Source organism: Fundulus heteroclitus, unplaced genomic scaffold (assembly GCF_011125445.2).
Source record: "Fundulus heteroclitus isolate FHET01 unplaced genomic scaffold, MU-UCD_Fhet_4.1 scaffold_145, whole genome shotgun sequence".
In the NCBI taxonomy this organism is placed as follows: domain Eukaryota; kingdom Metazoa; phylum Chordata; class Actinopteri; order Cyprinodontiformes; family Fundulidae; genus Fundulus; species Fundulus heteroclitus.
Window position 1 is genome coordinate 346,699 of NW_023396557.1, and position 12,910 is coordinate 359,608.

General features: G+C 37.6%; 1 protein-coding gene across 2 annotated transcripts in view; it reads left to right on the forward strand.

Annotated features, from left to right (window-relative positions):
• The window catches only part of LOC110367906 (protein turtle), a 28,270-nt gene extending 17,931 nt beyond the window's left edge, over window positions 1-10,339 (forward strand). For both annotated transcript variants that reach the window (XM_036129184.1, XM_036129185.1), the window contains 4 exons: window positions 5,652-5,666; window positions 6,191-6,448; window positions 8,245-8,343; window positions 8,997-10,339. In XM_036129184.1, coding sequence (XP_035985077.1) covers window positions 5,652-5,666; window positions 6,191-6,448; window positions 8,245-8,315 — 344 coding nt within the window. In that variant the 3' untranslated portion in view covers window positions 8,316-8,343; window positions 8,997-10,339. The remainder of the gene's footprint in view (window positions 1-5,651; window positions 5,667-6,190; window positions 6,449-8,244; window positions 8,344-8,996) is intronic.
• The last annotated feature ends 2,571 nt before the right edge of the window (window positions 10,340-12,910 follow it).

A 12,910-nucleotide genomic window follows, 5' to 3' on the forward strand; every position in this document is an offset into this window, starting at 1 on the left:
TATCTAGGTAAAGACAGAGAAATAGTTACAGTCACACCAGCGCTGATGGGCCCCTGATCGGCAGGAGGCCTCGAGTGCTCATCACACAAACATTATAAAGGGATCTCGGGACACACCCATACAAGGGCGGTACACATCCAAACTGTGACATCAGCAGGGAAGCTGTGTCACCTCCGGGGTGGTATCTGATAGATATGTGCCAATCTTTTGGGTCAGTGCCATCTAAGTGTGCCATGCAGTTCTGGGATAAACAGCTCGTTCCACTTGACCTTGTTGATATCCTAACATCGGTATTCCGTAGTGAGTACAAGGGGCATGGCGAGCTGCTCGGGGAGTTCTGTAGTGGACTGCCCCAGGTCACCGAGGGGACCATCACCCAGCTAGAGTGCCCCATGGGGGTGCAGGAGCTCCACGCGGCCCTCCAGAGTATGCAGAGCCAGTAGGCTCCAGACATCAATTAGTTTATTGTTGAATTTTACAAAGCATACTGGGATATCTTGGCGGAGGGACCTGAAAGAAGTTTTTAACGAAAGCCTGATCACTGGTTCGCTCCTGCTGTCGTGTCGCAGGGCGGTCATCACCCTCCTGCAAAAAAAAAGTAATTTGCAGGACATAAACAACTGGTGTTCCGTGTCTCTTGTGTGCACGGATTACAAAATCCTCTCCAAGACCCTTGCAAACAGGATGAGAGGAGCAATGGAACAGGTCATCTATCGAGATCAGACTCTTTTTCCCCTTATTAGGCGCCTGTCATAGCATTTGCAATGAGGAGGCAGTGCTGTGCGAAGCACAGCACTGCCTCCAATGCAAATGCATGGAGGCACCTATTACTATTCACCTCTAAACGGCTTATTTCTTATTCTTTATTTTTCTTACATCACGATAAATGCGGCCCGAACCGTAGCGAGCACCCCCACGATATAGGTATCAAAACTTGTGGCTCGATTACGAGATGTGTGCTACTACTTTTATTGGGGTTTCGAGTTACCATGGCAACAAAATTAGCAAAAAACCACCCCCAAAAAACCCATAGGAATGAATGGAGTCGGGTAGAAAGAAAGCCTCAAAAAAGCCTCAAAATGACCATTTTCAACGCTGTACTGTGTCGCCATGCTTTCACCTATGAACACCGTTTAACTTCCAGTTTGTAGATATATCTGTGACCTACTCAGAAGTGAAAACGAGATGTGGATATCTTTTATCGTCTCCTCACAGTTACTCCTCAAAGCTCATGTCCAAAAATCAGCGAAATCATCGTTTACAATGAAAGTCAATGACGGAATTCTCCAACCGCTAGAGTGGCCCACTCTAGCTTTTTTAAAGATTTCAAAACTCCGAACAACTTGACCTTTCTCGCTCAATTTTCACTCTACGTAGACAAATTATACATCAAAACGTAGGTATTTTTGTCAGGATTCGGGAAATGTAACCCTCATTGGTGTGGCATTTATAGATTTTTCGCAAATCACCTCAGAGCGACACAAACCCGAAACCTCCCCCATTCATTTCCTATGGAGCGGTTTTGAAAAATGACGTCTAAAAATCCAAAACATCACATGTTTTCGCATCGTCACTACTCCTAAACCGTTTTATGTACAGACATGAGACTTTCACACATGAATGTCCCAACCCTTCTGGCACTCAAGAAAAATGAATTTTGTGGATAACTGTTACGGTTTTTCCACAGGAATAATTTGTTCGGGAGTAGCGAATATGCAAAATCCTGAAATCGCTTTGGAGCTGCATTTTCCCACATCATCCACTTTTTTACATCGTCGCTGTGCCTACACCGATTTTTGTAAAAATATGAAAATGAGCTACATGGTCATCAAAAGCCTGCTGATACTCACAGTGAAAGAATTATTTTGATATCTCTTATACTTTTTTAGCCAGAGCGATTTGTTCGGGATCATTTTCAGAGGATTTCTGAAATTTCATAAAAATGTCCTTTAGATCATAATTTTTTACGCCTTTATTAAACTTTTTCCAGCAAAAACCGATAGCAAGTCTTCTTCCCCTATCCTTTACGAAATAAACACAGAAAAAATTACATCTCTACCATTTACGGTTCCGGAGAAATCGTGCGTTGTTCGAGGCAAAGTTCTCCATTATAATCCAATGGGACTTATTGTGACCAAAGTGTCTGCACTTCGGCCGCTGCAGGTGTGTCAGTGAGTTTCCATGACGACGGAACTCTGAGGGCCAGAGCTAGACGCTCCATTGAGATACAATGGCAACTTTCATCGCTCACTGCAGTGGCTGTGATTAATGTAGAAATCTGAAATTCGCACAGTCACTTCCTCTTAACATTTTAAAATTTCCATGTGACTTTCAGCCATGTGTCAGTTTTCTGTGCCATTTTGGATCAAACCACTTATGTTTCCAATAATGCATGCCCATATATGGCGCTACAGTGTAGCACAGATGGAAAGTGCAGGCTTTGCATGCAAGAGGTCGTGGGATCGATTCCCGGTATGGAAAACTTGGAGTTTTGTATTATAATCCTCACAGTGTGAATATCAAAACATGTGTGCTGATCCCATGAAGTAATTTTTTGTACCACCCGCCATTTTGAGTTACCATGGCAACGTTATAAATGACGTTTTTTCTCCCTATTTGAGGCACATCCCAGTACAGGATTTGGACCAAACTGACAGAGTACACTCACTCAGTGATACCATACACAACCATGTTAGCGGCTAACGGTTAGCATGTTGCTAACCAGAATTAGCTCTAGGAAGCCTGTACAAACTTCTGCTTGACAGATTTGGTGAATTTTAGGATTTTCTCCCTTTTTAGGCACTTCTCAGTACAGGATTTCAACCAAACTAACAGAGTAACATCACCCGGTGATACTGAACACAGCCATGCTAGCGGCTAACCGTTAGCATGTTGCTAACCGGAAATAGCTTTAGGAAGGTCCTACCAACAGCTGCTTAGCCAGAGTTCTTCAACCTTTACAGACAGAGAGGGCTGTAGCTGTCAGTGAGTCTCCATGACAACGCTGCTAGCAAGAGGCTCCTAGGAGGTCCATTGACTTAACATGGCACCTTTCAACAGCCGCTGCGAGGGCTGTGAAGACCGTAGGAACCTGAAATTCGCAGTGTTACTTCCTGTTGCTATTTCTGACGGTACGGTACGCACCAAGTGGCAGGCGCCTTGCTAAATTTCTTCAGAAATTTTTCTAGTTATTATTATTATTATTATTATTATTATTATTATTATTATTATTCTCCAGTAGATAACCAATGGATAAGTGCTGAAGATATTACTCATAACTTTATGTTTCTTGCCTTGTCTATCTGAATATTACAAACAAACGTGTTGTGATCTTGTTGTAATACTCCACACTGCAGTATTGGGTGCCAACTCTGGCATTTAAATTACATTTAATTGCCCTAAAAATCATCTTATTGCCTACAATCATTAATAGTTGTCTCTAGTTTGAATATGTGAACAGAAAAGAGATGTCACACCAGCAGGTACGTGATTTTGATTTTATTAGATTTGATCTTTCTGTCAGAAATGCTGATTCGAACTTCAACATATTATAAACCCATAGTACATGCAGTGCAGCTAAAACCAGTAAACAGTCCAAATGTGGTTTCATGACTTAATAGTATCTAAGACCAGCCCAGGATTTCTGCAGAATTAATTAGATCCATTAACAGAATGGGCGTGAGTAGGATACACCTTCTTTATTATGAAATAAGTGCTGATGATTTGTTTTCTAAATACTTGCTGGTCACATAAAGCAGATACTGTCCAGTCCCATCAAAACTATTTATGCAACCTTGCAATTTCCGTTATTGTTTCTGGTATACTTAAATGTGAAGTGAAAGGGGTATAGTGTGTCACAAGTTGATCTTGTTGCGCTCAGCGACAGGAAAGATGAGCAACAGCTCCCAAAGCAAGATCCTTGACAATGCTGCTCTGGAATCATGAGAGATTTTAAACTTTTTCTTTCTCAGTGGCAACATAAATATATTCAACAAACTGGATTTCTAACATTTTCTGAATTGTTTCGTTACATGTACAGTATTTTTAAACAGACATCGACACAGCCACCTACCCTTTAGACATAACTGTGTTGCGCATAAATTTCAACCAGTTGATCTTGCCAGCAGTTGATCTATCACAACTGCAGCTCTTGGCAAAAAAGCCCCTCAAGATCAATGATTATTATACTTTGTAAATACTCAAAGAAAAGGTTACAGAGTGTTAAAGGCATACTATGCAACATTTTTCAGTTAATTAATATGTTCCATACCGTTTTGGATGATTAAATGAGTCATTTCAGGTTGAACTAAGGTTTTCTCGGCCGCCCTGGTGGTCTGTGGGGGAAATACCGCACTTGCAATTGCAGGAGCAGTCGGCCCGCAGTCACAGGCTCAGAAGTCTCGTGTGCATCGTGAGAGTCGGTCTTGCTTTACGGCGAGAACTGCTACACGCCCCCAGTGAAAGGCATGCTCGTTTGTAGCGCAGTGGCGATATTTGTGCAGTTATCATGGCGGAACCAGCGAGAAAACAGCGAAAGCCCATGTTGGAGCAGGCAAGAAAGAGGAAAAGGGCTCTGGACAGAGAGAGGAGTCGTACACGGGTAAACATAGAAGGCTGCAAGGCTGACGCGGACCTCACGTTTCTGCTGATGCGATTGTAAGTAACATTGTAGGGTTTCCCTCACGCTACCGCCTCGCCGACATTCCAAAAAAATAATAAAAAAAAAATAAAACTAACTCGATATGCGCTCCGCTCTGCTCAGCCGGTCAGCGGTGCAAAGTTTGTTTCCCCCCCCCCCCCCCCCCGCTCCGCTCAGCCGGTCAAATAAACATGCAAGCATATCGAGTTTTATTATTATTATTATTATTATTATTATAATAATCTTTTTTTATGTTGGCGAGACGCTACCGCGGCGGCGGCGGCTGCGGCTTGGCGAGGCGGTGGCGGTAGCGTCTCGCCAACATAAAAAAAAATAAAAAAAAATAATAATAATAAAACTGGCGAGGCGGCGGCGGTCGCGGCTTGGCGAGGCGGCGGCGACCGCCTCGCCAAGATAGCTCTGCAAGAAGCTTGATGTTCATACCTTCACTGTGTTAGTCATTGTTTGTACTGCCGTTTTTTCCACTTTTCGTTGCGTTCGCCTGTCTGCTAAGCTCAAAACAACCGCGCCTGGCTTGACGGAGGAACCAGAACAGCTGAGCATCTTTACGATAGTGCACTTTTACTTTCGCCCTCTTGGGGGAGCCTCGCTGGAAAATCAACCCCGGTTGCATAGTATACCTTTAATGGAAAATAAATCTTAATGTTAGATGGGAATACAGTGTTTTTTTTTAACCACGATTTCACAACAGATGTTATGGAAAAAAAGGAGGGAATATCTGGCACTATCTGTGACTCTCCTGAACGCTAAAGAAAGAAAACTTTAACCCTTGTTCATTGCTTGTTTGTATGTCAGTTTTAGCCTTCATTATGTGTAATGTGAACCAGAGTGGCCAAAGAGAAATTTTGCCATGGTAACACGCGGTGACAATAAAATACTCTTAACTCTTGATAATAGAGATTCATTTGGTATGGGATTTATTCTGTTTCATGTTACTGCCAAGTTGGTGACATTAACAGCTATCTAACATATGCTTTCTTTCCCCCTACAGGAGTCATTATAACGGGTGAGTTATATTTTTCATGATGTCAATCTCCAAAGTCTGTTGGTTTTACAAACCCAGAAACTGCTTATTATTGTTATTTAGATTACCACTCGTAGTTACTTAATCATCTCTATTTGAAAATAAATTATACAGTTACAACCTAATTAAAGTCTAAATAAGTTTGTGGGTGACTGTGGCTTGATGGGTTGAGTAGTTGTCTTGCAATCGAAAGGTTGTGGGTTCTTGCTTACCCTTGTCACATGTCGATGTGCCCCAGGGCAAGGCATTTAACTACAAGTTGTCTAACCAGCTGTGTATCGGTGTATGAATGTGTGGATTAGAGAGTGCAAATGGGTGAATGTGACTCTAGTGTACAGCACTTTGAGTGGTTAGTATGACTGGAAAAGCGCTATATAAGGGAATCAGTTATACTTGATCAGATTTTAGGACTGTTTTTATGCACCTTGTGCAAATATATTGTGAAGTATAAACATGAAAAAATTCAAGGAATGTTAAACTTATGGAATAACATTTTCTGTTCACAGTTTCAATAGTCGACCATACTGATGACTGGGCACTGCTGAGGTGTATAGTTCGTAGTGGTCTTCCTAAAACCACTGTAGTCTGGCACAACAGTGCTGGAAACAAGGTTTCTGTTAAAGAACCAGACATCATTGAAAAAGGAGGCTCCTATAATCTCATCTTGGAGACCAAAGTGACCAAGACAGACCGCTATTCCTGCATAGCCACACAGGAGAACAGTAATCATCAAGATATTGAAACTACATTTGTATATGTCAGGGGTAAGTTCAACCAAGTGCTATTTAGATTTATAAATAAGTGTTACTTTTTCTAGATAATCTATTATCTACTCAGTGGACATTTAGGAGATAAAATAAACACATCATTGGCTTTAGCATGTCTTCATGGGTACAAATATTTAATTAAACAAAAAAGGAACAATAATGTTGGGAGATCTTAATTTTCTTTTAAATATTATTATTTTAATATTATATCTAATATTTTGAAATAAAGTGAGAGACATAAAAAAACTAATGAATTACACACCAAATCAGTATAACTTTAGATTTATAAAGTCTTGTGCATATTAACTAGTGTTGCGCCGATGCCATTTTTGGGACCCGATACCGATACCTGGCTGGGCAGTATCGGCCGATACCATAACGATACCATTACTTTGAAATTTATGTGTGTGTGTATATATGAAAAACAGCATTCTACGTGGATGTAAAATAATGTTATCATGGCTTTGTCAAGCTGCTACCTTATTAAAGCAGGAAAAAATACTAATACAAAGTGAATCCACTAGAACTAGTGAGTGTCGGGAGAGAGAAGGCTGCGTTCAAGTGACATACAAACATCAAAATGGTATCTGTAACCTATTTGTTGGTACTCGCCGATACCGATACCACCATTTTAGTGCAGTATCGGCGCCCCGGCCGATACTGGTATCGGTATCGGTGCAACACTAATATTAACAGTAAGAATCATGTTTAGATCATATTAGTAAGAAAGTAAAGAAATAGTTAAGTTATTTGCAGAAAGAAGACAGAGCATAAAATAAAAACAGAATTGAAGTACAAAAAACATAAACAAATCAATGATGCAGATGAATCACATAACTGCTATGAAGTAAATTGAGAAAGCTTCCTGGAGAGGAAGCGAAATTTCTTTTACTACGAAAAACAGGTTTGTTTTTTACTTTTTTTTGGAATGACCATCACCTGGATGACTGAGAATCTTCACCAGCAGACCTTTTGTCATCTTTCATAGTAAATTGAATAGTATGCTAAAAGTCAGGCTGTGCTTTAAGTTTTAATTTATTTTTCATAAACAGATCCTAAATATTTTGAAGTGGAATAAGAAGCATTAAAAATTGGCTTTTTATGTTACCCATAAATATTAAAGTTGTACTCAGTCTTTAAGGAGCTATTTAGCAGTGTCACTATCGTGAATCAGAATTTTAAAGTAAGCACATTATAACAATACAAACCTCAACTGTATTAACACTATAGGCGGTCGGACACATTTTTCAGCTTTTCTTATACTGAAGTGTTGCATATTACTGTTTGTTGAAGTTGAAATCAAACATAAGTGGATCTGAGGGCAGAGGCAGCAGTTAGTCCATTTCATTGTGTTCGTTTTGTGATTGGATGTTGAGTTCTCTAGAAAGCCAAACAAGAATGGAAATGGGTCCCACAAACCCAGCTCCAAGCTCTGAGAAAAGACACAGCCTGTGATCTCAGCAGATTGACATGTACGATGTAAAAAAACAAACTGATCTGTAATAAGGCCTTCATGATTGTGTGTTATTTGTGGATCTATGACACAATGCTGGTCTATATTTTTTAGGGATTACATAATTAATGCTGGCTGTGATTATAATGCAGTCATCACTGATTTGTTTTAATTTTCAATCAAGTCAATTTTTTTATTTATTTATATTTTTTTTATTTTGGGGTTAGTTGTGAATATTAGAAGGAATATTATAATTGTGCCATTCTTGGGGACTGGGTTGGAGGTTGCTACACTGATATATTGTGAACATAATATAATTCTCGTGTAATCCATATTTCAGGTAAAGGAATCTCAGTTACTCCCAGTTTGGTCCTCATTGGAATTACCCTTGGAGTTCTTACTGGAGTTTAAGTACTACTACTACAAAAAAACTCTTCAGGTAAGCTTAAATTTTCAGGCTGCCTATTTATGTATAAATAACTTTCAAAATAATAAAATAATCTGCATTTGTTTTCTACACCTCAGTGATGTGACATCATAAGCAAATGTGCTTTTTGAAAACAAAGTTTGACTTTCAGCTCAGTCCTTCTTCTAATAGATAAGAGCTACTTTATCCTGCAATACAGCACTTCTGGTTGCTGTTCAGATTAGTAAAATTGAATATTATCATTTCAGCCTCAAAGTTTTAGTGATCTATGAGTTAGGCTTTTAAACAAAAATAATGTCCTTCAGTACTCCTGGTTGCAGGAACATAGAAAGAGGAAAAACCTATTTTTTATGTTAATCATGATTTTATTTCATTCAAATTTTGTAAAGACATTATTTTATTCTTCAACAAATCTTTATTAAATAGACACTTTAGTTCCTTCAGCTGAGTTCCTGTGTCTAAATTCAGTGGCAAACCTGTGATAAACATGTTTAACCTGTTTAGCCCAGGTTTGCTGTTGGATGGATGCTGTTTATTATTTTAACCGTGAAACAAAACGAAATATTGCTTTACTAAACTTAACAGAATGATTTTATAGAGAGTCAAAGTATGTATCTCAGTAATAGTAAAAAACTTGACTTTTAAGTGAATTGTACTTTTTGCAGGTAAGACAGATGGCAAGACCAATGTCCCAACAACCAAATGACGGGGAGCTGAAACAACCAAAGCCTCTAAGCTAAGCAAGGGATGAGGATTAGTTGATGTTTTTCTCAATAAAAAGAATTGATATCCATTTTACATCATTTGATGTTTAAGAAATATAAACAAAGATACATTCTCCTAAAATGTTTTAGGACATTTAAAAAATGTCCCAGTCAGTACTATCACGTCAAGATTTTCTTAACACACTATAAATAATCAACACTTGAACATGTGAGATCAAACAGGAGTTACTCCAATCCAAAAAAAATTGCTTTTTGTATTAAAAATTCTAATTTAAAAACCAAATCAAACTAAGATCATGATTGCATGTGGTTTTGTTTCCCATAGATTTCCTCAAACATTTATATTTCCTATTGAAGAACATATTGTAAAAGTATTATTGAAAGTAGTAAAACCTTTTTGTGATTTAAGCCTTCATCTCTCTGATACAACATTAGCTACTCGTGTGACAAATTGATCATCAGAGGCAGAACAGATTGTTAGCTTCTATTAAATTAAACCCAGTGTCTCAGACTAAGATTTTGTAAAATCTATATTTACTGTTTCAACAAAGTTATTTTCTCCAGTACTACCTGTCACTGCTGCAGGATTTTATGATAATATTGAGATGTTTTCACAACCCAGATTCAGTAGCAGTTAGGATTAGGCTTAGTGAATTACAGGGAGGACAGCTTTATGTTTGTTTGTTGTGGCTGGTGTTCATTTTGACAATGTACAATCACCACAGAATTATGATTAGCTGTATATTTTTGTTAAAAATCTGATTTTTACTCATTTATGTATAAACCTTTTAATTTCTTTCCATTGTGTTTGTATTTTATGTTGAATACTGATTTTATTGTGTTCTTCTTAAACTTTTTAGTGCCTCTGAAAATCATGATTTAAAAGAAATTAGTTGCTATAACTGGTGGCCTTGTTAAAAATTAAGCCTAAAAAATTATAATTTTTAACTGAAAGGAAGCTCATGAAAATGTTATCCATGTGTACCATGTATGTCTTAAAATCTATTTTATGAACCGTTCTTTGTCTTCCTTGCTACATTATTTTAGTCAGTTTTTGCTTTTAACTGATTTTGTTTTGGATTGTTTAAATCAACTAAGATCTGTTTTTGCTCCCACCACCAATTCTGCCTTAACTTTCCATAACTGCTGTGAGGTAATTTCTTACCAAGATGAAGACAAATTGCTTTAAAATGCTGGGATGATTGCTACACAGCTGAATTACATCTTAACGTGTCCAGAAGTGTTAAAGTGAATTTACTGCGCAACAAGAGAATGTAATGTAAACTTTGTGTTTAATAAAAGTAGCAGTAATAATGTTGTGTGTTTGTTAAGTAGAAATCTGTCATAAAGTTTAGCAAATGAGAATATTAGCCTCATGTGCAAAAATGAAAAGTTTTAAGTAGACTTTATCAATTTTTAAAACATTTAGTTTGTTTCCACATGAAAAATACATGTACACAATCCAGTCAACACATACATATTTAAGATCACAGTATATAACAGACTACAAACATTGTAATTCAGCATCTGTATGTTTTATTGATCCAAAACCACAAAATAATGAAAGGCTCCTTGAAATGAACATGTAGGGTTGGAAATTGATAAGATTTTCACGATTCCGATTCCCTTATCGATTCTATGAAATTATTCAATTCCTTATCGATTCTCTTATTGATTCCAATTTGGGGAAATTTTTTTAACCTCTTAAACAAAAATAGACATGGTATTAGGCATTTAAATTTAAAGTAATACTAATTTAACATTAAGAGACATAAAAAGACAACAAATAAACATTAAAGTACGGTTTATAGGTTGGGTTCTGCAAAGTTATAAGTATAAAACTCATCTTTAGAACCAATCTCTGCTCAAAATGGTGATCTGCACCGCCTAATCTACTTTCAGCAGTTATCATCAGTTATTGCAACCATAAACTGCAGAAAATACGGGCAGAGCAGCTCTTTCTGAGTTTACACTCTGCTCCTGTCAGGATGAGCCGCAGTGCGTTATGAGGCGGAGGGATATTTCAGCGTCACAAAACAAGCGACTTCACTTTCAGAAACAAGCCCAAAAAAACTGAAACCCTCAACTCATGAATGATGTTCTCCAGTCCGCTCATTACAACCAAAATCGAGTTTGAAGCGATTAAAATTAGCACCGAATGTACACTAGCATAATGCTATTAGCTTCCCGGATATCATTCAAGGTCTACCACACAACTGCGGTTCGTTTCAAACATACGGTTTGTTTTCGCTTCACTCCAACAGCGTTCGATAGTGCTATGTTCATTATTACCGTGTTCATATGGAACATTAATGGTGATTTAATGGTGTTTTGTATAACATTAGGATTAACCTATTTAGCGACAGATCACTACAGCTACCTCAGAGGAATAATCACATTAATAAAATAAAGCGTCCTAAAAGTTTACAGATTTTTACTAAGCAAATCATTCTTTAAAATGTTATTTTATCAAATAATGTTTTGTTTAACTCAGGATTTGCATTGTGAATGGTTGAAACCAAATGTTCTAAATTAGTTAAGCTAATTCAACCTCATTCTGCACTTTGTTTCTTTAACTTAGGTTCAGTGAACCAGGATTCACTGGGTCATTCTGATGATCAACCATTTTATTTTGTCTTTTTGTACATTTTGTTTGTGCATAGTTCCTTTTCTTCTTTTTATCTTAATTTTGCTTTGTAGTTTTAGTTAAGTTTCACTAGCCTAGTAGAGAGGATTTGTTGATTGAAATATCGTGTTAATTCAGATAAACATCATTCTATAGTGGTGTTCTCTGGATGTTAGACAGAATGACTGATTAGAGGAAAATGTGTCAGCAAGTACATGTCTGCATTTTAGTATGATCTCCTCCACCAATGTGATGAACGGAACACTGATATCATACTGTACTAAATTGATCCTACTTAATGTTTGTGGGAGGAATGAAGGGGGCACTCAGGCACATGTTGCGTTGTTGTGTATGAGAGTCCAGCACTGAAGCTGTAAACATCCGCCTGCCTTTCAGAACAAATATGGTAAAATATAGTTAGTTTCAAGTTTTTATTACTACAAAAGTCTACAATAGAAACACTACATTAATCAGAAAAAGAGCCTGGGGTGACCGCAAACGGGTCAATTATTTAACAAAAGGATAACTATAGTTTAACAACTTCTAAACTCAAATTGTGTGACAGACTCAAGGTAATTTAAAAACTGTGGGCTTTTCTTTTTGGCTTGTTATACAGTGTGGAAAGAAATCACCATTATCAAGGGGTTTTATTTCCTTTCTTTTTTTTTCCCCCCAGTGTCCTGTCTAGCAATGTGGCAATAGGAATTGATGTCTCAATGTCAGATAGAGCTCGACAGATTTTGCTTTTACAAGTGGAGCGAACAGCTTTCACCATAGTGCTCCACTTGATTTATGCTTGTAAATAGCTTTATTGTGATTCCTGCAAGGAGAATTTTTAAATTATATGGACATTACAATGGGAGAATAAAGGAAGAACAAGAAGTGAAAGAGAAAGAAAATAAAAAAAAAAGAGTAGAGGTGAAAGAAAGAAGAGATAAAAGGGAGAGAATGATAAAACCTTCTCCGTCTGCTCCGTCACCTGGAAAGAGAGATGCAAAAAGAACAGCACAACCAACAGACATAAAGCAACAGATACAATCGAAAAACACCTAGATGCCATTGCTAAATCATATATATTATTATGTAAGCTGACATGTGTAATGTGATACTTGAAAAAAGAAAGTGAAAGAACATAAATAAATAAATTATAAGATTACTGTATATAAGTGAACACTTAATACCTGGGACCCAGCACCTGTGGGAGATGTGAGAGTACACTAGTTTAGGT